The sequence below is a fragment of the Pseudochaenichthys georgianus genome, chromosome 13, assembly GCF_902827115.2.
Source record: "Pseudochaenichthys georgianus chromosome 13, fPseGeo1.2, whole genome shotgun sequence".
NCBI classification, from domain to species: domain Eukaryota; kingdom Metazoa; phylum Chordata; class Actinopteri; order Perciformes; family Channichthyidae; genus Pseudochaenichthys; species Pseudochaenichthys georgianus.
In genome coordinates this window covers 21,270,741-21,295,656 of record NC_047515.1, presented here as the reverse complement: position 1 = coordinate 21,295,656, position 24,916 = coordinate 21,270,741, and the positions used below count along the sequence as shown (strand labels likewise).

General features: G+C 40.4%; 3 protein-coding genes across 3 annotated transcripts; 1 reads left to right on the top strand and 2 right to left on the bottom strand.

Annotated features, from left to right (window-relative positions):
- Window positions 1–649: 649 nt before the first annotated feature.
- Window positions 650–3,149, bottom strand: LOC117456921 (zona pellucida-like domain-containing protein 1). The gene is made up of 10 exons (XM_034096787.1): window positions 3,050–3,149; window positions 2,725–2,951; window positions 2,386–2,570; window positions 2,221–2,293; window positions 2,033–2,130; window positions 1,870–1,950; window positions 1,576–1,747; window positions 1,363–1,459; window positions 908–937; window positions 650–786 (listed from the first exon to the last, which is right to left on the bottom strand). The coding sequence occupies exons 1-10, from the start codon at window positions 3,147–3,149 to the stop codon at window positions 650–652; spliced, it is 1,200 nt and encodes a 399-aa protein (XP_033952678.1).
- Window positions 3,150–17,850: 14,701 nt separating this feature from the next.
- Window positions 17,851–22,225, top strand: hspa8b (heat shock protein family A (Hsp70) member 8b). Its single transcript, XM_034098185.2, has 9 exons — window positions 17,851–18,013; window positions 19,165–19,374; window positions 19,460–19,665; window positions 19,806–19,958; window positions 20,165–20,720; window positions 20,834–21,036; window positions 21,140–21,338; window positions 21,432–21,664; window positions 21,764–22,225. Exons 2-9 carry the CDS (start codon window positions 19,170–19,172, stop codon window positions 21,971–21,973), a joined length of 1,965 nt encoding a protein of 654 aa, XP_033954076.1. The 5' UTR covers window positions 17,851–18,013; window positions 19,165–19,169; the 3' UTR covers window positions 21,974–22,225.
- A 696-nt stretch (window positions 22,226–22,921) lies between these two features.
- lim2.3 (lens intrinsic membrane protein 2.3) lies at window positions 22,922–24,287 on the bottom strand. Its single transcript, XM_034098060.1, has 4 exons — window positions 24,050–24,287; window positions 23,425–23,574; window positions 23,200–23,334; window positions 22,922–23,105 (listed from the first exon to the last, which is right to left on the bottom strand). Exons 1-4 carry the CDS (start codon window positions 24,222–24,224, stop codon window positions 23,044–23,046), a joined length of 522 nt encoding a protein of 173 aa, XP_033953951.1. The 5' UTR covers window positions 24,225–24,287; the 3' UTR covers window positions 22,922–23,043.
- Window positions 24,288–24,916: the final 629 nt, after the last annotated feature.

The following is a 24,916-nucleotide window of genomic DNA, read 5'->3' as shown; positions in this document are numbered from 1 at the left end:
TAATTTGCATTTTAGTGTTGAATATTATCAAACAAATATGTTATTAATCAAGTGAGCTATTGAGACACATTTTGGCACACACTGCTGACCATACAGTGCAGTATACCAGAGTGATTATTTAATGTTATTCAAAGCCTGCATGTGAGGACAGTAAAAACTATTATTTATATTTGGTCATAGGCAACCAGACTTGTATCTGCAATTTTTTCATGTTTTTTTTATTCAGTCTTTTCAGCCATACAGTGAGAGACAGTGAACATTTGAATGTTTGACTAAGCAGAATTGTTTTCATCAATCTCATTGAGAACAATTCAAAAGTATAACATTTCTAAATGATAACAAAAATCTTAATCAACCACCATTCTTTAAATACTTCAATATGACTGTGACAACATGATTAAACTAACATATAATTATAGTAAAGATTCTCCATCTCCATATTAATAAACAATGTGACAAATTATGATTATCAAGCAAGCCTAGATTACTACTAATGTTATAATGTGTGTAAAATGGTAATATGATAGTATGACATTTCTGACTAACGTCTCTCAATTAATATCTGTGTATAACATCATTGCTTTGTAGATCATGAAGTACTAAGCTGGCACTCAGATTGGGGAAGGACTCAGCTCTCAGTCAGGGTTTGTTACTGGATGATTGGTTTTCTCTGTCTGCTGTACAATGTAAAGTAAACAGCCATGGCAAGGATGAGAATAGTCAGGACGACAATGCAGACAATAACAGCCACCACGGGGCTGCTGTAGTTGCTCTCAACTGGTGTACCTATGTGAGCGGGGAAGAAATAAGGCATAATGGCATCACACAGTACTACACCTCATGGTAATATTAGTTCATGTTGCTAATTACTGACTGAGAAAGTAACATCAATAAACTCGATTCTTACCGTAAGAAGCTGAGAAAGTTTGAGCTTCTCCTGAAGATGAAACCAAACTCAATTAATAATTGACAGGGTTCACTTGAAAAAATAAGTTGATGCTATTTGCTAATAAAATCATAATATTTCATGCACAAGTTGTTTTTGTGCCCTAACTTTACAAAATCTTGATCATAATGAAACCTGTTTTTGTTTTTTTCACGTTATTTGAAAGCATAAAGATAATGTGTTTACCTGCTAATAGTGGATGTTCAGAAAGTGCTTCTGTGGTTTTAGGCACCAACAAACTATGTTTTTCTTTTGATACATTCAGAGGACTCTTTTTGTTTAAAAAAGTGTACTCAGTACAATTTGCACATTTTATGGTACTATACCTAACCATTTATATCTTTTTTTCACAAAGGAAATTGTTATTGTTATCAGATGAGGGGATATATCAGTTCAATTGTGCCCAAAAGACTCACCACTGGTTTGTCTTCCCACCAGAATGGCAGGCGAGGTGACGGTAGCATTGGGCAACACATCCTGGACCGCTCTCTTTCTCCGATTTGTTGTACAGTCCTGTTCAACATTAATAAAGATAATCAAAACTACGGTGTATAAATGAATTATTGTAAGTAACTATTTGTGATATCTTTAAAGAAGGTCCTTTTAAAGGAAATCTGGTGTCTACTCACAGGGAACAATTTGCTACACGCCGACGGCTCACAGAGCCTGGTGACACAGTGCAGGAAGAAGGTGGAAACTGTCTTGTTTTTGTGCTGCACAAATCTGAAGGCCTCAAAGGAGAAGTGTGCCTCCTGCTTCTCTCCATTAAGATCCACCTTAGTTTGTGGGTCACGGTTACACCTTGAATGAAAAAATATGGCTATGTGACTGCAAGTGGGGAAGTACCATAGCTGGATTGGATTGGAGTGTAAAAGGAGGAGGTTTCATACTGTGGTAACTTGTAAACTTGGATTGAGACTCACCCGACAAAAAGGTCATAATAGGTTAACTGAATGGGATCTGGATTTGTTGTTACGTAGCATCTGTCTAGCATCACGTTGAACCTGTGAAGACAGACAGGTGTTTTTTATGTATCTTTTCTTGATGTAACACGACGTTTGCTGTTAGCTGCAACATCATAAATACCTGTCTGTTAGATTGTTTGCTTTAACTGCAACATAAATCTTGGTCTTCAGATTTAGTCCTGTTTCTGGTATAATCAACCTTTCTTGGTACAGTTCATCCTGTTCCACAGAAAAATGAATACAAAATGCATAACATCATAACATTTTGAAACATATTCTCTGTCCAATTCCTAAAGAGAGAGAACTTACTTTGAAGAGCAGAATACTCAGTGTGCTGATGAAACTACCATTGTTGTCTCTTATGGCAAGACTCGAACCTGATCTGTATCGAATGAAAATAAACTTAAATTAATACAAATTTCACTCAGTGCCTATTTCCCATGCCGTGTTCAGTGCTATTCATGACATACTCACACGCTCAGTTGGGTGTTGTTCACGAGATACTGCATCGGGTAGAAGCAGGAGAACTTGTATAAGATCTGCGGGAGATAAGTGATCATACCTGAAGAGGGGTCTACTGAGTTTATAGTGCCGGAGATGTTGACATATTGGACTTTGGAGAAGTCAGCAAAGTCTCCAGTTCCAACCTGATCGGATATCTGTTGAAATAAAACAGCATTTATTTCACAGAAATCAGTGTCTGATTCATTCTTTGATGTATGAGTGACTAAATAATCCTTGAGTTTTATATACAAAATGAAAACTTTTACCACATGGCACCAATTCTCTTTTTAAAGGTATAGTAAAGAATACCTTAAAGTCATTGTTGCAGGATGAAACAGAACTTTCATTCATTGGAAATCTGAATTTTAAGACTGGTGGGGTCATGGTCCAGTCGGCAGTCCCAAAACACTCAGGTGTGTTTATCTGATTATTGAGGACCATCAGAGACTCATTGTAAAGCGCTTGGTACACTGGACAAATGTAGATGCTCAGGTCCATAAACTGAGTGCCGCAGTCCACAGTGATGTCCGAGTTTTCTGAGGGATTTAAAAAAAAAAGGTGGATATAATTCAAACTACGATGGAGAAATTTGAATATCAGTCATTTAAGACTATGTGTAATAAACGTCACAAACCTGGAGCTCTGTTTGTTTCGCTTAGAGCGCAATCTTCTGGTAGCTGGGCCTCAGTCCTCATAAAGAGGCTAAACAGGCACACAAGGATGACCAGCCTCATTGTTCTGAATGTGGACCTGTAAGAAAACAGCAAAACAATGGGAACTGAGGCATTCACCATCTTCTTTCAACCTTAGTGTACGCTAGGGAAATCCCTACAAAGGTAATATAATTACTTCAGGCCATTAGACAACATACAATCACTCTAAAGAAGAAAAATGAATAATTCAACCAGCGCTATCATGATTTATGTAGTGTTTTAGAAAAAAGTAGCTTAACATAAAATAACTAGTAGATCCTTCAATTCGGTTACATTTAAAACCACTATATCTCGACACAACATACTATCATGCATTTTGCATTTTATTCAAATTAGAAATAAACTTCCATTATTGATCACATGGTGACCACTCAGATTAAATTGCATATGTCAGGTTTGATTTAACAACCTAAATGAATGCATGAAAAAATAATTGCAGATTTTTCTGTGTTGTTGATAGACAAATTATTAAAAAAAAAGTATATAATATATTAATGAAAGAGGTCTATTTGATGCAAAGCATTATAAAGCCATACAACCTATACTGTAGGTATGCTGACACCAGCAGAAATATACGTTATAATGTTATCGCAGGGACTCACCAGTAAGTCTTCATTTTCTGTCTTGATATCAGCGACCAGAGCTCTACATTTATACTGTCGCCTCCACAGGGGCGTGTGCGGGAACATCTCACACAATAGTGTAACGTGAGTGGAGCTTGTAACATCTTTAATTTCATTTTTTTAATATTGTACATGCATTTTGAATTTGATTAACAATAAATCTAAAATTAAGAGGGTTGAAGATTCTCCTTCTATTGATTGTAACATGCAGCTTTTAAGCCACTTTTAATCCCACATACAGCTCTCTGTCTCAGTTCACTGGTGTTTTAGAATACTGTTTTGTTATGAGGATTTATTAATCAGCAGTTTGGTTGGAATTATTAATGTGACGATATGAATCTCACAGCGAAAATGTAATTAAGCTTGTCCCATCCTCAGAGAGCTCAGATAGACCAATAGAGACATTTGAGAATTGTGTGCTTTTCTTTGAGATGTGAAGGAGTTCTCTGATAAGTTACAAGACAACATTGTTTTATCAATAGTTTGCTTTTAATAATGTGTTTTGTGTTGAACAGCAGGGTGCCAGATTGATTCTGAATTGTTTCCCCCTTAATGCCACATTAACAGAATGAGCTTTATATACCCAGTATTGCAATGGCAATCATCTCATCTGGTCTGGCATAAGATGCAACTTGATGTTAATTCTAGGTTGATGTAGATGCCGTACGATAGAAAAACCTTTTGTTGCTGTGTTGGGTATGGGCAGGGAGAGCTTTGCATAAACCTTAAGAAACCATAACATATACATAACAGCAGTGTTTTATTTTTCGTAGGTTTATGAAAGAGCAGGGTCAGTGATCATAACAAGGTGCACCTATTCAGAGATCTTATGATGTGATACTAGTCTCATTATTGTTCTACCGTATACTTTTTGTAATGGATCAGTTTTTGTTATGGCCTCAGGCTGTAAACTGTATATAGAACACTTCAGTGCTGTTTTGTACAGTCAGCCAATAAAAGACACACCTATCTGAGAGAAATCCAAAGTCTTTTGTGCATCACAACACGAAAGAGACTCCTGAGTAACTCGGGTCCCCAAAGAACAGCACCACAATACACCATGACGATACAGCCTGAAAAAGGTGCTTGTTATATTACTTTACACGTATCCAATGTCAAATGCCAGTTTTAATCTCCCCTTTGTTGTCCAAATACGTTTTTGTCCGCAAGACATGCCATCAGTGTGACTGAGGGCACATTTCTTTCAAACTTGGGCCTATAAGCAGCAATTGTGGTCACACTTGGGAAATAAAGAAATTAACCTGGTACAAGCTGTGGGGAATATAGGTCGGAGTAATTATCAAAAACCAAAATGTTTCGTAATAAAGGAAGAGGATAACGTTTGTGTGCACTCAAGGTTTGTTTGAATGTAAAGGTCTCACAAATGTAGTTCTTTAATCCAAATGATGACTCTTGACTGAGTTTGTATTTAAAAGTGTACAATACTTGCAACAGACAGAGTTATTGACTGGCTGGAGAACATAGTGGAGAATTTAGGAGCTTAAAAAGCAGATTTTTCCAACAGGAGTTACTAAACGCAGGATGTATCAATAAGCAACTGTTTGCCCACATGTATGCAATATTAACTTAACAGATATACAGTAGGCCTATATCAATGTTGTGTTTACAAATCTGAATCTTTAAGAAATTTGTATCAAACATACTTGCTTGCTTATGCCATGTCTTTGTGTTGAATATCAAATGTTTCCAACTCTCAATAGCCATACTGAAAATAATATTGGCCTCAGAAATTCAGTATCCACTGTAAACAGCTGACAAGTATGGTGGCCCTGAAGTGCAAAATACCACATCATTTCAGAAAACACTACAGCATTTTAAAAAACACTACACCGTTTCACAAAACGCCACAGCATTTCAGAAAACACCACATCATTTCAGAAAACGCCACAGCATTTCAGAAAACACCACCACATTTCACATTGGACGGAAAGGGTATTGCTTTAGGGAGAACACCTGTTTGTGATTAGACAGAGCCAGCCAGAGAAGCACTGCTATCTTGGTTGTTTTTGCTGCCAGTCAAGAAATGACGCTTCGTGATTGGTCAGCAGCACCCGACAGCTCAACATGTCCCAATACATTAGCCGTTAGCTGTTAGCACACACTCAGAGCTCACAGCCCCTCATATCTATTCAGAAACTGGACAAAAGTTAAACATGTACAAACCACAGACTGTCTATGTCATGGCGAATACAGTCGCTGCTTTATTTATGTCTGTATGACGTTGTTGTGAGTGTGGAGGACGGAGCAGCTACGGGTTAGTTTAGCCTGATCGGTCCGTCCGCGGGCCCTTCTCACTTCTGTTAAAGGTGACATGTCATGCTTTTCCGGTTATTGCCCGTCCCCTTGTGTGTTATGAAGGTTTTTATGCATTGAAACGGTCTGCAGAGTCAACACCCTCAAAGTACACCATGTAGGGAGTAAAACTCTAAAACAGAAAATACCTCCCCAAAACGCCTCGTTGGAGATACGTCACTGTCCATTTGATTCTTCCGGGTACATCATGATGTCATGTCGTCCCCGGAACGAAATGGACCAATCCATGGAGCCGTTACGTTACGTCCGCGGAGCCGTTACGTTAAGCCCCCGCTGATTGGTCCAAATTTACCAATCCACGGACTTCCTCACACACTCAGTGCATGCAGCTCTGCTGATCTCTCCTCCCTGGCTGCAGGCTGATAACAGACAGTTGGGATCGCGGCGAAATTCTCTCTGCAGACCCATTCTCACAGCGTTTATCAACCTTTTTCTTACTCAATATCAAGCCACACTTATTGTTTTTACTTCGGCTGTGACTTTGTGTGTGCTCAGGGTGAGTTTGGCTGTGTTTCGCTGTGTATCGCTAAACAAGGAAATCACACCTCCACGAAGCTTAGCGCGATTCACAACGTCCCGACTGGTCCCGACCAATCGGAGCACACTGGGCTCACAGGGAGGGGGGGGGCAAGAGCTGCAACAAGCCATTTAGTGGAGAGAGTGAATACACATACTTTACAGAGATGCTGTATGAGAAACCAATGTGAGTTTGGAAAATTGCACAGTATAAATCTATTCTAGTAGATCACAACAATGTAATTATGATCAGTGGAAATGGCCATGACATGTGACCTTTAAATGGATTCCTTGGCCGTGTCTCAATTCAGCGGCTGCACCCTTCGGAGTACGCAGCCTACGCGGTCCACGGAGGACCCAACCCACGTAGACCAGGTAGGCTGGACCGAGCGGCCTACAAAATGAGACGGTCTAGCCTACGGAGCGCTTCGTATTTACGTCACGTGATACGCGCTGTTCGGTTGCGCTGCTCCTGCAGCCTGCTAGCAAATTAGCTTACAAGCTAACTCAGCTGAAAAGGATCCAGTAACTTTACTTTTACATTTTTTGGAGATCACCGTCGGCGATGAATTAAAGAGGACCATGGCCAGGTAAATAAGATGAAGCTGTTCCTTTAGCCCCCAGTAATGTTACAGTAGTAAGTTAACAAGTAAATTATATATAGCTGATGTAATTTAATCATATCCGTCGGTTAAATGAAATCCTTGCTTCCCTCACTTGCGTCGGTTCCCTGCGTCTAGTCCCTTCCACCAGGGAAGCATGGAGGGACGCAAGGAAACCACGAGAAGCAGGGAAATGAGTTTTAAGAGCAATGGGACGTCCTTTCCTCCAGAGCGTCACGTGAAGCGACGTCCGTTTGTGATGACGCCGCACAGCTGTTCGTCTGACAGCAGGGTTGCGTTCCTATAGAGAGGCGAAGTCACGCCCATCTACTTCCGGCCCATGGGACCCCGGAAGCGAAAAATGTACATTGAATTCAATGGAGAGAGAAAACGTATCTTTTGATCCCGTTTGAATTGTGCCACGAACTACACATATGATGTTTGTCAATCTTAAACAATAAGTTCCATGTCAAAAAAGTCACATTTTGTCGTAAAACTGTTGAAATATAAAACTATGAAAAATACGCGACTACAAAGACTACAAATCCCAAATCCCATTCTGGGTCGCGTAAGTGATGTCACAGGCGAAAATGCTCCAAGTGGTTGCGACTCGTAATTAAAGTGAAGAAGAAGAAGATCTCATAACTGATTTATTCCCTCCAATAAATAAGAGATTGCTAAAAATAAATTCACTTTTACAAGATACCTGTGTGCTTTGTACCAGGTTGTAATCACATAAGTGATCATACCACTTGCTCGTTCTATCGATTCCCGTCTGATGAAAGGACCAGGAGTCACTGGATCAGACATATCAGGTAATATACATGTTGTGCATGGAACATAGTCAAGTTAGCTACCTAGCTAGTAGCGACGAGTAGCGAGCACGTTAGTTAGCATTACATTACTTAGCCTTGACATTTTTAGTAGCCTTACCATGAAGTTATTATTTTATTACATGAAGTAAACCAACATTTTAAACAGTAAGAGTATTCATGATGGTAAGTATTTCATGAAACATTTGAAGAGTAGCCTACTGTGCCATCCACCGGGTGCTAAGGAAGCAGTCAGGGAGAGTCGAAGGCAGGCAGGGAGCTTTGCATGACATTCTTCTGGACGTGTTTCATTGTGATGACAGTAAGGGTGAGTCAATCTGTTTGTTGGAAAGACAGTAGTTGAGTGATTACTGAGAGAAAATTATTAGAAGAGATAATTATTCAAAGTGTTGTTACTTTAAAGTGTTGTTACTGACCTTTTTCTCTTTTATTTCCTTTCCCTCACCTGTAACTGCTGAGACCCTGAAGAACATGCACACTGACCTGCTCTGGCAACCTGATTTCCACTGTACGCAATAGTATTTGGTTATGGTATATTATTTATATACATCAAAGGCACAATGCACCCCCCAGAGACACACATGTATTGAGTGTGATATTTTGCATAGGTCAAGTGAAATCATCTTTACACACGAGAAAACTGTAGGAGCGGCAACTTGTTTTGAAATTGAATTTTTAATATCCGATAATAAAGTTGATCTGTTTTCTTTATTCTTCTCTCTTCCCAGCTCCATCCATCACCATGCTCTGTTCCTGCAGGTCCTGCTTGCTAATCAATGCTTTATTTTTTTACACAATTACAAATAAAGTCAATGTATTGTATGACATGAAGTTGTGCTTCATTCTGAGTCAATAATAAATTAATTCTGCCTTCAACTGCACAATGACTGTGGACTGCACCGACATCCATGTAGCTGCCCCCCAGTAAGATGAACCAAGCAAAGAGGGTCACCATCATGCCCAAGGACATCCAGCTGGCCCGCCGCATCCGCGGAGAGAGGGCTTAGACTGACCTGAGACCAGCACACCCAAACACAACAGCTCTTTTAAGAGCCACCTACAGTTTCAAAGAGTTGCAATCCTACATTATTATAATGATTAAACTGGTTCATGTGTCACTTAGTTTACTGAACCGTGATGAATGAAAGAAATGAGTGAGGTAGTGGTTTACTGAAGTTACAAAGACATTAATATATGAGTAACAGGTCAGTGTAAACACAAGCTTCTGTCAATTATGGATCATTCAAACTATATACAAATAATATGTAATAAAGTTCTAAAATAAGTATTCGGTATATTCCTAGATAGCTTTTGGAGAAGGTTGTTTTTAAGTTTACTAAAATCTATCGTTTCAACTGTTTCACTTTATAAAAAGGAACAGGTGAGTAGAGCATTATTGAGTTTCTTATTCTGTCAGTAAATTATCCAAATGAAATGTTTTTCATTATTTTAGTCAACCCTAAACAAATTGATTGTACCTTTTTATAATGACCTTACATGGTCGCCAAAGTTAAATTAACTTCAGAAAATCAAATCAGTTCTGAGAAAAAACTAATAAATGTTTAAAGATAGGAACTTGCCATCCCACTGAAAAACAGTCCGTAGTTGTAGTTCAGTCCAACGTTTCATTTGGATTCATTTCTCCAACAGTCAACTATTTTCATAAAGAATATATATATTTTTCAAAGTCAACTTTATTGTCAATCTTACTCAGTTTGTGTTTATAGACAGAGAGATCAAAAATACTTTTAAATCAAATAAAATTATACAATTTACAGATATGTATACAAATATATATATATCCGATATACACCATCATGTATAATGATGGTGGACACTTCACCTCCAGCAGGGCAGATGGCTGCACAAGTCCATCGGGGGATGCTCCCAAAACACAGACTCACTCACAAAGAGACCAGACTCGAACACTGTCACCTGATAGGCCTGCACAAAAGCCTTCACCCCTTCGGCCTCATTTACAACCCCCCAGTTGACAGCCATGACTCCGTCCAAGTTGTACCCCCCGAGCACCCTCTTCATGAGGGACGCGCATGGAGTGGATGAAAGTCCCGACCGCAGCACAGCACCAAACTTGCTGGCTGTCAACCTGCCCCGCCTGTGTAACTGCCACTGAGGATTTGTCCGCTGTCCTCCGGTGGCTGTCTGGATGGCAGCTTGCTGGTCTCTGCTCAGTCGCATTGAGGCAAGAATTGCCTCAAGCCCCCGACCCCCATGCCCCTCACCAGCTCCGGCATGGTGACAATGGCCTGATGTTGAGGCCGCGGCTCTGGCTCAGGTGACAAAAGCCATGCCATGCCACACTGTGCGCCCCTCAGTGCAGACCTGAACCAGTCTACATCCTCAGTGGCGATGTCTCTGGCCAGTGGGTTGTATGTCTCCTCTCACTGTTGGTAAAGTTGAGACACCGGCTGGACTACTTTGGAAGTGCCAGGCTTCCTCCACTGGCACTCAACATATGTGGAGCTGATCTGCCACATGGCTCATATTGCCAATGCTGCAGCGTGGCTGCATTTGTACATCCCCCGTGCACAATCACAGACAGCGCTCTGCATCGCGCCATCGTCTCCCATGCAGATCTGTACAAATAAAGTAAGTACCATGTTTGTTAGCATGCTATAATAGATTGAATGAGCAATAATACAAGGATGGTCCGGATCTGGGGGTGGGAGGGGTTATTTTTCCATAGTTGTGTCCTCTTGTCTGATTGTTGTTATTGTTTGTTTTTTTCTGTATTTTTTGTAATTTGTGTTGTACTGGTTGTGATTGTACATTGTATTTTTCTAAATGTGTATGAATACAATTTTGAAAAACATTTGATCAACAATAAAAAAGGATTTGGTCAGGATCTAGACTCAGTGTGTAGTTTATTAATTAATCAACGCTCTCTACATTAGGAAAACACATACCAGTGTACCCGAGGAAGTCACACACAGCTGTGCCTGGATAACCAAACAAATTGACAAGATAACCAAAACCCTTGAATCTACACACAGCAAATAAACTCAAATGACACAACGAGATGTAAAAGGAGATCACACATACAGTATAGTCGATATAAAACTGGCCGCTTCAATCTGAAGAGCAACTAAAACAAAATACGGGAGTGTACCTTGTTCTTGTGAACACTAATGTAATCCACAGCATACACAGAGACCACGAAGTTCTTAAGGAGAAAACTAGTTACTGAAACAAAACACGTTAGTGTACCTTGTTAGCTAATGTTAGCAAGCTGACATTAACGTTACACATTGCACTCATATTACTCACCGAAACCTTGTAAAGCCGGTCCCGCATGCTGGCTCTTACAGAACCGACTAACTCCCCTTTCGTGTATGTACAGCTCTCAACGTGTCCAGACTTGTAGTGATGTTCACCTCGTTTTATACTTTTATTCTCATTCTGAAAGAAACAGGTGAAATTTGCTAACGTGACGGCCGTCTTTGTGATGGTGACGCGTATTGTGCGAGACCAGAGACCTGTAGTTCACTCAGTGGTTTCACACAAAAAAATGTGTAACTTCACAGTTTTACGACACATTTTTATTTTCTATTTTTCTATAGAAAAAGGGAGCCTCCATGGGACCCCGGAAGCGTAAAATTATACATTGAAGTCAATGGAGAGAGAAAGGTTATCTTTTGATCCCGTTTGAATTGTGCCACGAATGACACATGATGTTTGTCAATTTTAAAGAATATTTTGCAAGTCAAAAAAATAAAAATGTGAAGTTACACATTTTTTTGTGTGAAACAGCTGAGTGAACTACAGGTCTCTGGTCTCGCACAATACGCGTCACCATCACAAAGACGGCCGTCACGTTAGCAAATTTCACCTGTTTCTTTCAGAATGAGAATACAAGTATAAAACGAGGTGAACATCACTACAAGTCTGGACACGTTGAGAGCTGTACATACACGAAAGGGGAGTTAGTCGGTTCTGTAAGAGCAGCGGGACCGGCTTTACAAGATGTTGGTGAGTAATATGAGTGCAATGTGTAACGTTAATGTCAGCTAGCTAACATTAGCTAACAAGGTACACTAACGTGTTTTGTTTCAGTAACTAGTTTTCTCCTTAAGAACTTCGTGGTTTCTGTGTATGCTGTGGATAACATTAGTGTTCACAAGAACAAGGTACACTCCCGTGTTTTGTTTTAGTTGCTCTTCAGATTGAAGCGGCCAGTTTTATATCGACTATACAGTATAGTCTATACTGTATGTGTGATCTCCTTTTACATCTCGTTGTGTCATTTGAGTTTATTTGCTGTGTGTAGATTCAAGGATTTTGGTGACATGAACATGACCATCGCGGAGGCAGTCCAGTTACCATCCTTCTGTCTCCGTGAGGAGGGTGTGTCATATCACCCATACTGGCACCAGTCCAAGGGCAGCTGCACATCACAGACCGGAGTCTCTGCTACTTTGTTGTGTGGACCACGAAGGAGGCGATCATCATCCTCATCCCCAAAGACCCTGCATGGCATGGAAATCTCCTCCTCCTGGAAAAATTCTACACCCAGCATATGCTCCCTGTGTTGGCCAGTAGAGAGGAGGACATTTAAATAAACATACTCTTAACACCCTCGGACTCTGCGTTGTGTTTCGTATGTGTGATGGGGTGTTATGCAGAGGGGAGGAAAACAGGACACAGCAGATTGGGATTGTGGTGGAGATGCTGAGCAGTTATTTAATTGTTGCATGTAATTATTATTATACTGCGTGCTTCTTAGTTATTCCATCTTTTGCTGTAACATGGATCTGTATGTAACTCTATATTTACTTGTTATCTACCACACTCCCTTCTACATCATACACCATCATTATACATGATGGTGTATATAGGATATATATATTTGTATACATATCTGTAAATTGTATAATTTTATTTAAACGTCTTTTTGATCTCTCCGTCTATAAACACAAACTGAGTAAGATTGACAATAAAGTTGACTTTGAAAAATATATATATTCTTTATGAAAATAGTTGCCTGTTGGCGAAATGAATCCAAATGAAACGTTGGACTGAACTACAACTACGCCTTTAAATCTCTACGGACTGTTCTTCAGTGGGATGGCAAGTTCCTATCTTTAAACATTTATTAGTTTTTTCTCAACAGATTTGATTTTCTGAAGTTAATTTAACTTTGGTGACCAATGTAAGGTCATTATTAAAAAGGTACAATTTGTTTAGGGTTGAATAAAATAATGATAAACATTTCATTTGGATAATTTACTGACAGAATAAGAAACTCAATGATGCTCTATTCACCTGTTCCCTTTTTATAAAGTGAAACAGTTGAAACGATAGATTTTAGTAAACTTAAAAACAACCTTCTCCAAACGCTATCAAGGAATATACCGAATACTTGTTTTAGAACTTTATTACATATTTTTATATAAATAGTTTGAATGATCCATAATTGACAGAAGCTTGTGTTTACACTGACCCGTTACTCATATATTAATGTCTTTGTAACTTCAGTAAACCACTACCTCACTAATTTCTTTCATTCATCACTGTTCAGTAAACTAAGTGATACATGAACCAGTTTAATAATTATAACAACGTAGGATTGCAACTCTTTGAAACTGTAGGTGGCTCTTAAAAGAGCCGTTGTGTTTGGGTGTGCTGGTCTCGGGTCAGTTTAATGCCTCTCTCGCGGATGCAGCGGGCCAGCTGGATGTCCTTAGGCATGATGGTGACCCTCTTTGCTTGGTTCATCTTACTGGGGGGCAGCTACATGGATGTCGTGCAGTCCACAGTTGAAGGCAGAATGGATGAAGGCAGAATGAATTTATTATTGACTCCGAATGAAACACAACTTCATGTCATACAATACATTGACTTTATTTGTAATTGTGTACAAAAATATGAGCATTGATTAGCAAGCAGGACCTGCAGGAACAGAGCATGGTGATGGATCGAGCTGGGAAGAGAGAAGAATAAAGAAAACAGATCAACTTTATTATCGGATATTAAAAATTCAATTTCAAAACAAGTTGCCGCTCCTACAGTTTTCTAGTACGTAAAGATGATTTCACATGACCTATGCAAAATATCACACTCAATACATGTGTGTCTCTGGGGGGTGCATTGTGCCTTTGATGTATATAAATAATATACCATAACCAAATACTATTACGTACAGTGGAAATCAGGTTGCCAGGGCAGGTCAGTGTGCATGTTCCTCAGGGTCTCAGCAGTTACAGGTGAGGTAAAGAAAATAAAAGAGAAAAAGGTCAGTAACAACACTTTAAAGTAACAACACTTTGAATAATTATCTCTTTTAATAATGTTCTATCAGTAATCACTCAACTACTGTCTTTCCAACAAACAGATTGACTCACTATCATCACAATGAAACACGTCCAGAAGAATGGACCACAGATGGAAATTAGCTATTAGCTATAATCTGGCATATTGCATCTCTTCTCTTTGCTGATATTAATGTTTTTGTATGCATGGTCCTTCTATAAATAAATAAATAAATAAATGTCATGCAAAGCTGCCTGCCTTCCTTCCTTCGACTCTCCCTGAACTGCCTGATCTTTTAATGTTCAATGTTAACCATTTGAGCAGATAGCATTAAGTAGAAAAGATCGCAGATGCTAATGTGCCGTTGTTACCGTTTAACTGGTTACACCGGGGAAGTCGTTACGTTACGTTAACGGTAGGAATGGGGCGTGTACTTTGAGGAGCCATTGTCGAATAGCCAGGAAATACACATTTTGATCGCTTCTTTTGTTGTTTACATTTATCTTTTGGTATATTTGGCTCCATAGGAACACTTTGATGCACATTCAGTATCAGTGTGTGAGGTTGTGATGAAAAATGAGAGAGAGATAGCGACAGAGAGATAGAGAGCGAGACAGATAGTGAGACAGATAGAGATAGATAGCGACAGAGAGATAGATAGCGAGACAGATAGAGATAGATAAAACTCAAATAAATGTTTTTCTTTTATGGAAAATGAGCAATATACCAGATATATTCATACAAGATAATAAAGGATAATTGTCAACAATTTTCTTTTTTCCAAGCCATCAGCATAAATATCGTGGATCATAAAATCCATCAGTTGTTTAACAACTCCTGAATCTCTTGATTAGCCCTACAGCTATTCTCTCCCACACACACACACACACACACACACACACACACACACACACACACACACACACACACACACACACACACACACACACACACACACACACACACACACACACACACACACACACACACACACACACACACACACACACACACACACACACACACACACACACACACACACACACACACACACACACACACACACACACACACACACACACACACGCACACGCATACACACACACAACTCACTTACGCACAGCCGATCTTTCTCTATGTCTATCTCTACATTATCTCGATCTATGTCTCTATCGCTCTCTATCTCTCTGTCGCTATCTCTCTCTCTCTATAATCACAAACCAAGAAAGTTGTGACACTTCCGCCGGTTTATATAGCCTAGACAATGTAGGATAGAAATAAATATAAATATATATAGCATGTATATATATATATATATATATATGTATATACATATATAAAATAACAATTTCATTATATGGATTCAACTTGTGCCCCCCCCCGCTAGACTAGTCTGTGGTTTAGCCGTCACTGTGATATCAGTATCAGCCATGGAAGATAGTTTGTTTGTTTCATTCTAAACTATCCAGCAAGGTTATTTTCATTTATGTTTTTTTTTTTCTGCACAGTGTAGAGTCGTGTTGTGATGAGAGGGATGGAGGTATTTAATAAAAACCTTGCTCGCTGGAGAATAGCTACAGAAGTCCTGTCACAAGTTAATCGAGAGGATCACAGCTGGCCACGGATGTCGATGCTGCATTCGGGCTGTGAGTAAACAACTTGTGTCTTACTTTGAGGCTGTCTGGAGGTATGGACAGCTATCAAAGCTACTAAACATCACATTAACAACGATGTACAAATGACAGTCGGAGACAAATACATATTTGAAATGATTTATTCACGTTTGCAATGTTTTGAACAGACATCCCCAGTCACCTCATTGTCATGTTGTAGTCCTCGCTGTACGCGTCCGGATATCGGCATCGCAACCACAACCTCACACACTAGCCGCGTTCACACTGCGGTACTTTTCCCACAAAGGTTCATGCAAACTCTTTAGTTCGCATGAACTAAGTACAGATCGCGTTCACACCAGAAAAAGTCCCTGGGGGTGGATTAGGCAAATGAAGCCGCTGACGTCACTTCTTCTTCTTCTGCTTTGGGTTTACTGGCAGGCCGCAAACCACTTCACGGCGTATACTGCCGCCCAAAGTCCCCAGAGTTGGGGACTGGCTTCAGTAGAAGCTGCTGGGAGTCCCAGCAGCTTCTACTGAAGCCTTCCGAGTAAATCGCCAGAACGCCGACACCTCCTCATCTCCACCGCTCCCATGTTTTATTTTGTGTTGCCATAAGTTAGTCTCTCTGCGTTTCTGCGCTGGGCTAATGCTAATAATGCTAATGCGAGGATAATAAAATGGCGGCTTCACAAAACTTTTTGGGAGTTTTACGAGGCGTGGTTTGCAATCCGCCCAGCCAATCAGGAATATAGCTCTTTTCTCAAAAAAGAGCCGCTCGAAAGTCCCTGCTCTCTAGCAGGGACTTTCGAGGGGGTAAAAAGGTTCGCATGAACTACTTTTAGTACCGGCTCTTTTTGGTGTGAACGCGATCATGAACTAAGTTCGCATGAACCTTTGTCGGAAAAGTACCGCAGTGTGAACGCGGCTACTGATACTGAATGTGCATCAAAGTGTTCCTATGGAGCCAAATATACCAAAAGATAAATGTAAACAACAAAAGAAGCGATCGAAATGTGTATTTCCTGGCTATTCGACAATGGCTCCTCAAAGTACACGCCCCATTCCTACCGTTAACGTAACGTAACGACTTCCCCGGTTTAACCAGTTAAACGGTAACACCGTTAGCTTACCTCCCGCCCCCTTAGCACCTGGTGGAGGGGGCGATAGGCTCCTCTTCAAATGTTTCACAAAATACTTACCATCATGACTACTCTAACTGTTTAACATTTGAGTTTACTTCATGTTAAGGCTAATACAAATGACAAGGCTAAGTAATGTGATGCTAACTAACGTGCTCGCTACTAGCTATGTAGCTAACTTGACTATGTTCCATGCAAAACATGTGTATTACCTGATATGTCTGATCCAACGACTCCTGGTCCTTTCATCAGACGGGAAGCGATAGAACGAGCAAAGTGGTATGATCACTTATGTGATTACAACCTGGTACAAAGCACACAGGCATCTTGTAAAAGTGAATTTATTTTTAGCAATCTCTTATTTATTGGAGGGAATAAATCAGTTATGAGATCTTCTTCTTCTTCCCTTTAATTACGAGTCGCAACCACTTGGAGCATTATCGCCTGTGACATCACTTACGCGAGCCAGAATGGGATTTGGGATTTGTAGTCTTTGTAGTCGTGTATTTTTCATAGTCTTATATTTCAACAGTTTTACGACAAAATGTGACTTTTTTGACATGGAAATGATTGTTTAAGATTGACAAACATCATATGTGTAGTTCGTGGCACAATTCAAACGGGATCAAAAGATACGTTTTCTCTCTCCATTGAATTCAATGTACATTTTTCGCTTCCGGGGTCCCATGGGCCGGAAGTAGATGGGAGTGACTTCGCCTCTCTATTTCAGACGCAGCGATTTGATGCAGGATGATTGGCCAGCATCGCTCCTCCCGTGTTCTAGAGAGTTCTTAGAGGGAGTGCAGTGAGGAGGCGCGGCCGCTCACACTCATTGACAGAGGGGAGAAACGGAGAAACACACCGACACACCGACTCTCTCAGGGCGAAGCCACTGCCAGCCATACAGCTTCGAAAAATAACCCAAAACAACGGCGGACTGAATTTAACGGAGGTGAGTATTAATATACTGTAACTTTTCTGGACAGAGACGTTACATAAAATCGACTACGATTAATGGTTGCGCCAACTTTTTTTGTGTGTGCATGGTATTATCACATGGACATGCAATGGCTGACAACAGGTATTTCCATGTAGCTAACACACTCTTTTGCAATTTGGTTAGGAAATGTGTTAATATTCGATGAAGAAATGCACGTCATACCTGGACTTCATTGCAAGTTATGAGGGAGCGAAAGGAAAGGTCCAGAAAGTTCCAGCCTCCTGAAATGTGGAGTGTCACGCCCTACAGTACTGCTGTTGATAGCAAAGCTAATGGTGCAGCCGGGTGCAGCACAGCCGATTTTATACAGTCTATGAGTAGGCCTACAGTATATCCTACTCTTACCCCGCACGTGCTCTGGTTATGTCACAATATTTCTTTCATAACCCACTTACCCAAATATGAAATGTACCATTAACAATATTTGGGGAAACTAAACTACTATAGTTGCAACAGGAGTCATGTCATAATTGCCTTACCTCGAACATAAGCTTGCATTTTAGTCATTAGTTTCGTTTTGCAAATACAATATGCAAGATTTTGCTTACTGTAGAAGACTCTCTTGCTATATTTTCAGTACTGCAATGACCCAAATAAAATCAGAATACTTAAAAAATAGATCTATAAAGTACCAAACCCTGTAATTGATGTATAGCATATTTATTTAATGAACAGCTAAATATATTATAACAAATTCTTCACTCATGTTGGCTCTCCTGCATAGGCAAAGTTTTGCATTATTTTCTTGACATGAACAATGAACTGATGATCAAAATAGTGGGTGCATAATGTCTCTTGAACGAGTAACATTTTAGCCTAAGGATGGACTAAAGCCCCTGTCCTCCCTGTTGTCTGTTGTTGCCATAACAGAAGAAGCTGTTGTCAGTCCGTCAAATGTAGTAGGCTTAAAAAAACAGGTGTTATAGGCATTTGCCTCTCTGAAAGAGTGTTTCCACTTCTGTTTGAGCTGCTCACCCTCTAAAAATAGCCTCATTACACCATACAAAGGTTCATCGTGATGGCAAGCCGCAGCAACACCATTTGTCATATACACAGATTTGCAGTTTTGTGCCAATATCTGATTTGTAGCTAATCCCTTTCAGGAACCATGTCCAAGGGACCAGCAGTCGGCATTGATCTGGGCACTACCTACTCCTGCGTGGGAGTGTTTCAGCATGGCAAAGTAGAGATCATTGCCAATGATCAAGGAAACAGGACCACACCCAGTTATGTTGCCTTCACTGACACTGAAAGGCTGATTGGGGATGCAGCCAAGAATCAGGTGGCCCTGAACCCAACCAACACCGTGTTCGGTATGAAACATTTTCTTTAAGTTATTATGATACGTTCAATTTTCAGTTCTCTCATTTGTTGCATTTTTCTTAAATTGTTCAACAGATGCAAAGCGTCTTATTGGACGTCGATTTGATGACGACGTGGTCCAGTCAGACATGAAACATTGGCCTTTTACTGTCATTGATGATGCTACACGCCCCAAAGTACAGGTGGATTACAAGGGCGAGACCAAAAGCTTCTACCCAGAAGAGATCTCCTCCATGGTGCTCATTAAAATGAAGGAGATTGCAGAAGCGTACCTCGGCAAGGTACAACTTGATTGCAACAAGAAAAACTATACAAGGGATCTGCAACTCTAATCAAAGTTAACATGATATTAAATCTACTTTTAATGCTGAGAATGTAATTTACGTGTCTTAATAATTACTGTAACTTCTCCTTCTTGCAGACTGTATCAAATGCAGTAGTAACTGTGCCTGCCTACTTCAATGACTCTCAGCGCCAGGCCACCAAAGATGCAGGGACCATTTCCGGGCTTAATGTCCTGCGTATCATCAACGAGCCGACTGCTGCCGCTATTGCTTATGGCCTGGACAAAAAGGTGAAATAATCCTAAAGCTAAGCTTATGTAAATCCAGACATTTCATGTGATGGACAGCACTAAATATTGCTTTTTTTAAGTAAATTGTAGAGTTCACATCAATAATTGAAATATGTCGAAGTAATATACACTTTGATTGCAAGGTTTTGAAATATGTATCCAATTCCAAAATAAACTAACTACAATACAATAATGTCAAACTACAGGTTGGATCTGAGAGAAACGTCCTCATCTTTGACCTGGGTGGTGGCACATTTGACGTCTCCATCTTGACTATTGAAGATGGCATCTTTGAGGTGAAGTCCACAGCAGGTGACACCCATTTGGGTGGGGAAGACTTTGATAACCGCATGGTCAACCACTTCATCTCTGAGTTCAAACGCAAGTACAAGAAAGACATCAGCGACAACAAGAGGGCGGTGCGTCGTCTGCGCACTGCGTGTGAGAGGGCCAAGCGCACTCTGTCCTCCAGCACTCAGGCCAGCATTGAAATCGATTCTCTGTACGAGGGAGTTGATTTCTACACCTCGATCACCCGGGCCCGGTTTGAGGAGCTGAACGCAGACCTGTTCCGAGGAACCCTTGAGCCTGTGGAAAAGGCTCTCCGTGACGCCAAGATGGACAAAGCTCAAATCCACGACATTGTCCTGGTTGGAGGTTCCACTCGTATTCCCAAGATCCAAAAGCTGCTGCAGGACCTTTTCAACGGCAAGGAACTCAATAAGAGTATCAACCCTGACGAAGCAGTGGCTTATGGTGCAGGTATGAGCCCTTCATGTCCATAAATCAAATTGTAAACAAAGATCCTGACAAAGAGATTCAACAAGAAATTAGCTGCAAATGTAAAAATCTAAATCCATTATATTGTATTGCAGCTGTGCAGGCAGCCATCCTGTCGGGGGACAAATCGGAGAATGTGCAGGACCTGCTGCTGCTGGATGTGACCCCCCTGTCTCTGGGCATCGAGACTGCTGGAGGGGTCATGACTGTTCTCATCAAAAGGAATACCACTATCCCCACCAAGCAGACCCAGACTTTTACCACCTATTCAGACAACCAGCCTGGTGTGCTCATTCAGGTGTGACCACAGTCATTAGACAAAAAGAGAAGGTCATTATATAAGAGAATGAATTACATTTCAAAGAAATCATAATTAATGTTTTAAACCATTGCATTAACAGGTGTTTGAAGGGGAAAGGGCCATGACCAAAGACAACAACCTCTTGGGGAAATTTGAGCTGATTGGAATCCCCCCTGCACCACGAGGGGTTCCTCAGATTGAGGTGACCTTCGATATTGACGCCAACGGCATCATGAATGTGTCCGCGGCTGACAAGAGCACCGGGAAGGAAAACAAGATCACCATCACCAACGACAAAGGTAACCTGAAGAAGAATGTTGACGCTGTATATCTCCATTGTGACATTTGATACGATATTACATTTTGTTTCAATTTACAAAAAATACTATCAGGTCGCTTGAGCAAGGACGACATTGAGCGTATGGTCCAGGAAGCAGAGAATTACAGGGCTGAGGACGACGTGCAGAGAGAGAAGGTGATTGCTAAGAATGGTCTGGAGTCTTACTCCTTCAATATGAAGTCCACTGTGGAGGACGAGAAGCTGAAGGACAAGATCAGCGACGAGGACAAAAAGAAGATTGTGGACAAGTGTAACGAGGTCATCAGCTGGCTGGATAGAAACCAGGTATGAAACAAAATATGTTTGGTGGTCAGCTTTGGCAGCATAGGTGCTAAAGAAAATATGTGTTGGCATCAGATTATTAACTTCCTTTCCCTTTCTCAGACTGCAGAAAAAGAAGAGTTTGAGCATCAGCAGAAGGAGCTGGAGAAGCTCTGCAACCCCATCATGACCAAGCTGTACCAGAATGCGGGGGGGGTGCCCGGAGGGATGCCCGGAGGGATGCCAGGGGGGATGCCAGGCGGCTTCCCCGGCGCTGGTGGTGCTCCGGGAGGGGGGGCATCATCCGGCCCCACCATTGAGGAGGTTGACTAAAGTAGAGCTTCACAAAATGGTTATATTCAGAAAAATGTACCAGGCAACTTTGGGTTTGTTTTGTTCCTCTTTGTACACCAGGCTTAAGTAAACACTTCTACTGTTTGTTCTTGGTTATTTTCTAGCAGAGCTCTTCATCCAATTAAACCAGTTATTTGTATCACCGCAGGTTCTTTTTTTTTAATGGAGTTTGTTGTACGGTTTCAGTGCATTTAAAAAATAAGACTAAATAAAATAATTTTTGAACTTGAAGTAATAGTGCACCTCATTCATAAAACTGTGACTGATTTTGTGTGTCAGTGTATATATGCTTAACACAATATTTTTCAGAAATTATATTATTATATATAAAGCTATTCATTAAGTGAATTGTATGATGTGGAGTTCAGGTATAAGTCATTTTAAAGTTGTTTATACCTGAACTCTACATCATATAATCCAGGGCTGCAGTTGATCAAATATATAAATATTCTGATCATGATTTTAACTTTCCACAATACAATGAACATTAAGAGCGATATTGTCAAATGAATTCACCTGCTCATAGAAAACTCAAATGAATATCATATAAAGTGATTCCTAAACCAACAGCCAGCCAGCAGGGGGCGATCGAGATGTTCTGGCTTCACTTTTGAAGAGTCATCACTTTGCTCTGGCAGCATTTAGAAACTGAATGTTTTGACTGCAGTTGAAAAAATGTAAAAGTAAAAGGGAGAAAATGCAGTGAATTCAGGAGGACATAAGAAGTCTTATTTTTGATTGAATAAGACTGTGATATGAATGATTTAACTACACACTTTTGGAAGACGTTTAATACTAAAATGGTCACTGCTTCGGTTGTAAACATTAGCTGAAATACATTTAGCTGCATCACCTCAAATGTTGGTATACCATTGTGTCCCTCTGCTTAAAGTTGTATTAATTTAGAGAGACAATACATCCAACAAATGCCTTTTTCTTCCCTAATTTTATTTTGCTTATTCAGGAAGAAGTTGAGTTCATTTGAGTATTGGTTCCTCTTGGTCATACATTATAGACCAGTGCTTTTGTGTGTGGAAGTCATTGGCAGGTTAGCGCGAGTTAGAGTTTCTTGGGCATTCGTGCATCCGGTAGGCACACATGTAGAAGATACCTAGAAGAGAATAACCAGATAATTAGACATCATCATATATATCCATGATGCACACATATGTGTTTTATCTGAGTTGATCTGGTACGATGCATACCTGAGAAGAAAGTGAGCACCACTGCCACCCAGCCCATTATATAGGACCAGGAGAACCGCCAGCTGCCATAGCGTTTACCATAGAAGTTCACCGTCACTCCTGTGTAGACAGCCATGGCCAGCAACACAAAGAAGCCTGCACAATATATACAATCATTAGGTTTAACTGACCAAGGTCTTCCTTACAAAAGAGAGGCGTGCATGTAGCTCTGGTGGAGGAGCTTACAGGAGATGAAGAAGAGAATGCCGGCTGCAAATGTCTTGTCAAACCCATCAAAGGAGGAGTAGTGGATGAAGGCCATGACGCCGATCACAATGCCAATGAAACAAGCCAGCAGGGAAAGAATCATGAAGGCACGGGTGGCGTCCCAGTACGCTGTGGGTGAGGGATGAGTGACACATCAGATTTATGTCTTGTGCTCAATGAGGATTTCAGATTTATTTTAATATTTTATTCACATAACCCATGTCATTTATAGTGAAGGAATGTTTAATTTTCAGTCATTCATTTAAACATTTTTCTTATCTAGCTTTTTATCCAATAACGTTTATGACAGATTACTGAAAATGATTTATTTCCCTTGCATATATTAAATATATCAAGGTACTATTTCTTAAAAGTCACAAAAACAATTAACTTAACTAGCAATCTCACATGACATATAGCCTACTACTTTGCATTTGTAGGCTTAACAATCGCTATATTTTAGCCAACAACCCAACAAGGCTAAAAAAATAGGTAATTTCCACATGGATCGGGGTAAGTGTAGAATTGAGAGTTGACAGACTGGTTGTCAGCAAACTAATACATATAAATGAGGATGTGCCCCTGCACATGCAGCGAGTCTTACCGATGCTGTCAGTGTGAGCCATGCATTTCCCGGGCACACAGTACCGCCACAGACCCTGGTGCATGTAATTGCTGGAGTGACGGTACTGCATCCAGTAGTCAGTTGCCGTGGAGACGATGAGGAGTATGTTCCCGATTCCGGCACAGAACAACCCACCTCCCATGAAGCTGTACATCCTGCCAAAAACACTGACAAACACACAGAGAACAGCAGAGCAGGTCAGACTATCCCAATTAGAGCAGGCATGTCCTGTTTCAGAGCATGGGGATACACTCAAAGTGTATAAAACAATATCTAATACAAATTCAGTAGGGTGACAGAAAAATGTGCTGGACCTTGACATGTCTGAATATAGTAACAGTACTCAATGACACTGAGAGGGAATCTACACAGTGGACAGGCGGCCAACTCACCCTGACAATTAATTAACCTCCAACACCACCATGCTGAGAGGTGGGTCCAATTAAAAAAAAAAACATATTTGTATTTTAAATAAGGACCACTAGTTTCTAAAGATACTTTACATATCATTTTGAACTACGAAGGTGAATTGAATAAAATGATGGCCACCACATAAAGAATACTTTCTTTATAATCTCACTGTTAGGTATTTATAATATCATGGCATCTTGGAGTTCAATAGTTCATCAAAATAGGGGTGCATGCCCCACAATTTAAAGCTCCTGAAATGGGTAATCATGTGAGATAAATGAAGAGTTCAAAAGGTTAACTAACAATTGTTGGATAAAGAACGATAAGACAGAGAATTAATCTTTTGAAACATGAACATAAACTCTATTTCACACAATATATTTTGATATTGATAGCCTACCTTTATCTTCTTCCCTCAGAAAAAGTCAGAGATTC

Excerpts from the sequence above, each read along its gene's own strand:
- LOC117456921 (XM_034096787.1), bottom strand. The coding sequence starts at position 3,149 with ATGAGGCTGGTCATCCTTGTGTGCCTGTTTAGCCTCTTTATGAGGACT. Across the intron at positions 2,131-2,220 it reads TGAGTATTCTGCTCTTCAAA|GATGAACTGTACCAAGAAAG; the intron begins GTAAGTTCTCTC and ends TCTGTGGAACAG. Across the intron at positions 1,748-1,869 it reads TATTATGACCTTTTTGTCGG|GTGTAACCGTGACCCACAAA; the intron begins GTGAGTCTCAAT and ends TTTTCATTCAAG.
- hspa8b (XM_034098185.2), top strand. The coding sequence starts at position 19,170 with ATGTCCAAGGGACCAGCAGTCGGCATTGATCTGGGCACTACCTACTCC. Across the intron at positions 21,037-21,139 it reads AGCCTGGTGTGCTCATTCAG|GTGTTTGAAGGGGAAAGGGC; the intron begins GTGTGACCACAG and ends TTGCATTAACAG. Across the intron at positions 21,339-21,431 it reads CACCATCACCAACGACAAAG|GTCGCTTGAGCAAGGACGAC; the intron begins GTAACCTGAAGA and ends AAATACTATCAG.
- lim2.3 (XM_034098060.1), bottom strand. The coding sequence starts at position 24,224 with ATGTACAGCTTCATGGGAGGTGGGTTGTTCTGTGCCGGAATCGGGAAC. Across the intron at positions 23,335-23,424 it reads CATTCTCTTCTTCATCTCCT|GCTTCTTTGTGTTGCTGGCC; the intron begins GTAAGCTCCTCC and ends TATATTGTGCAG. Across the intron at positions 23,106-23,199 it reads GGTGCTCACTTTCTTCTCAG|GTATCTTCTACATGTGTGCC; the intron begins GTATGCATCGTA and ends ATTCTCTTCTAG.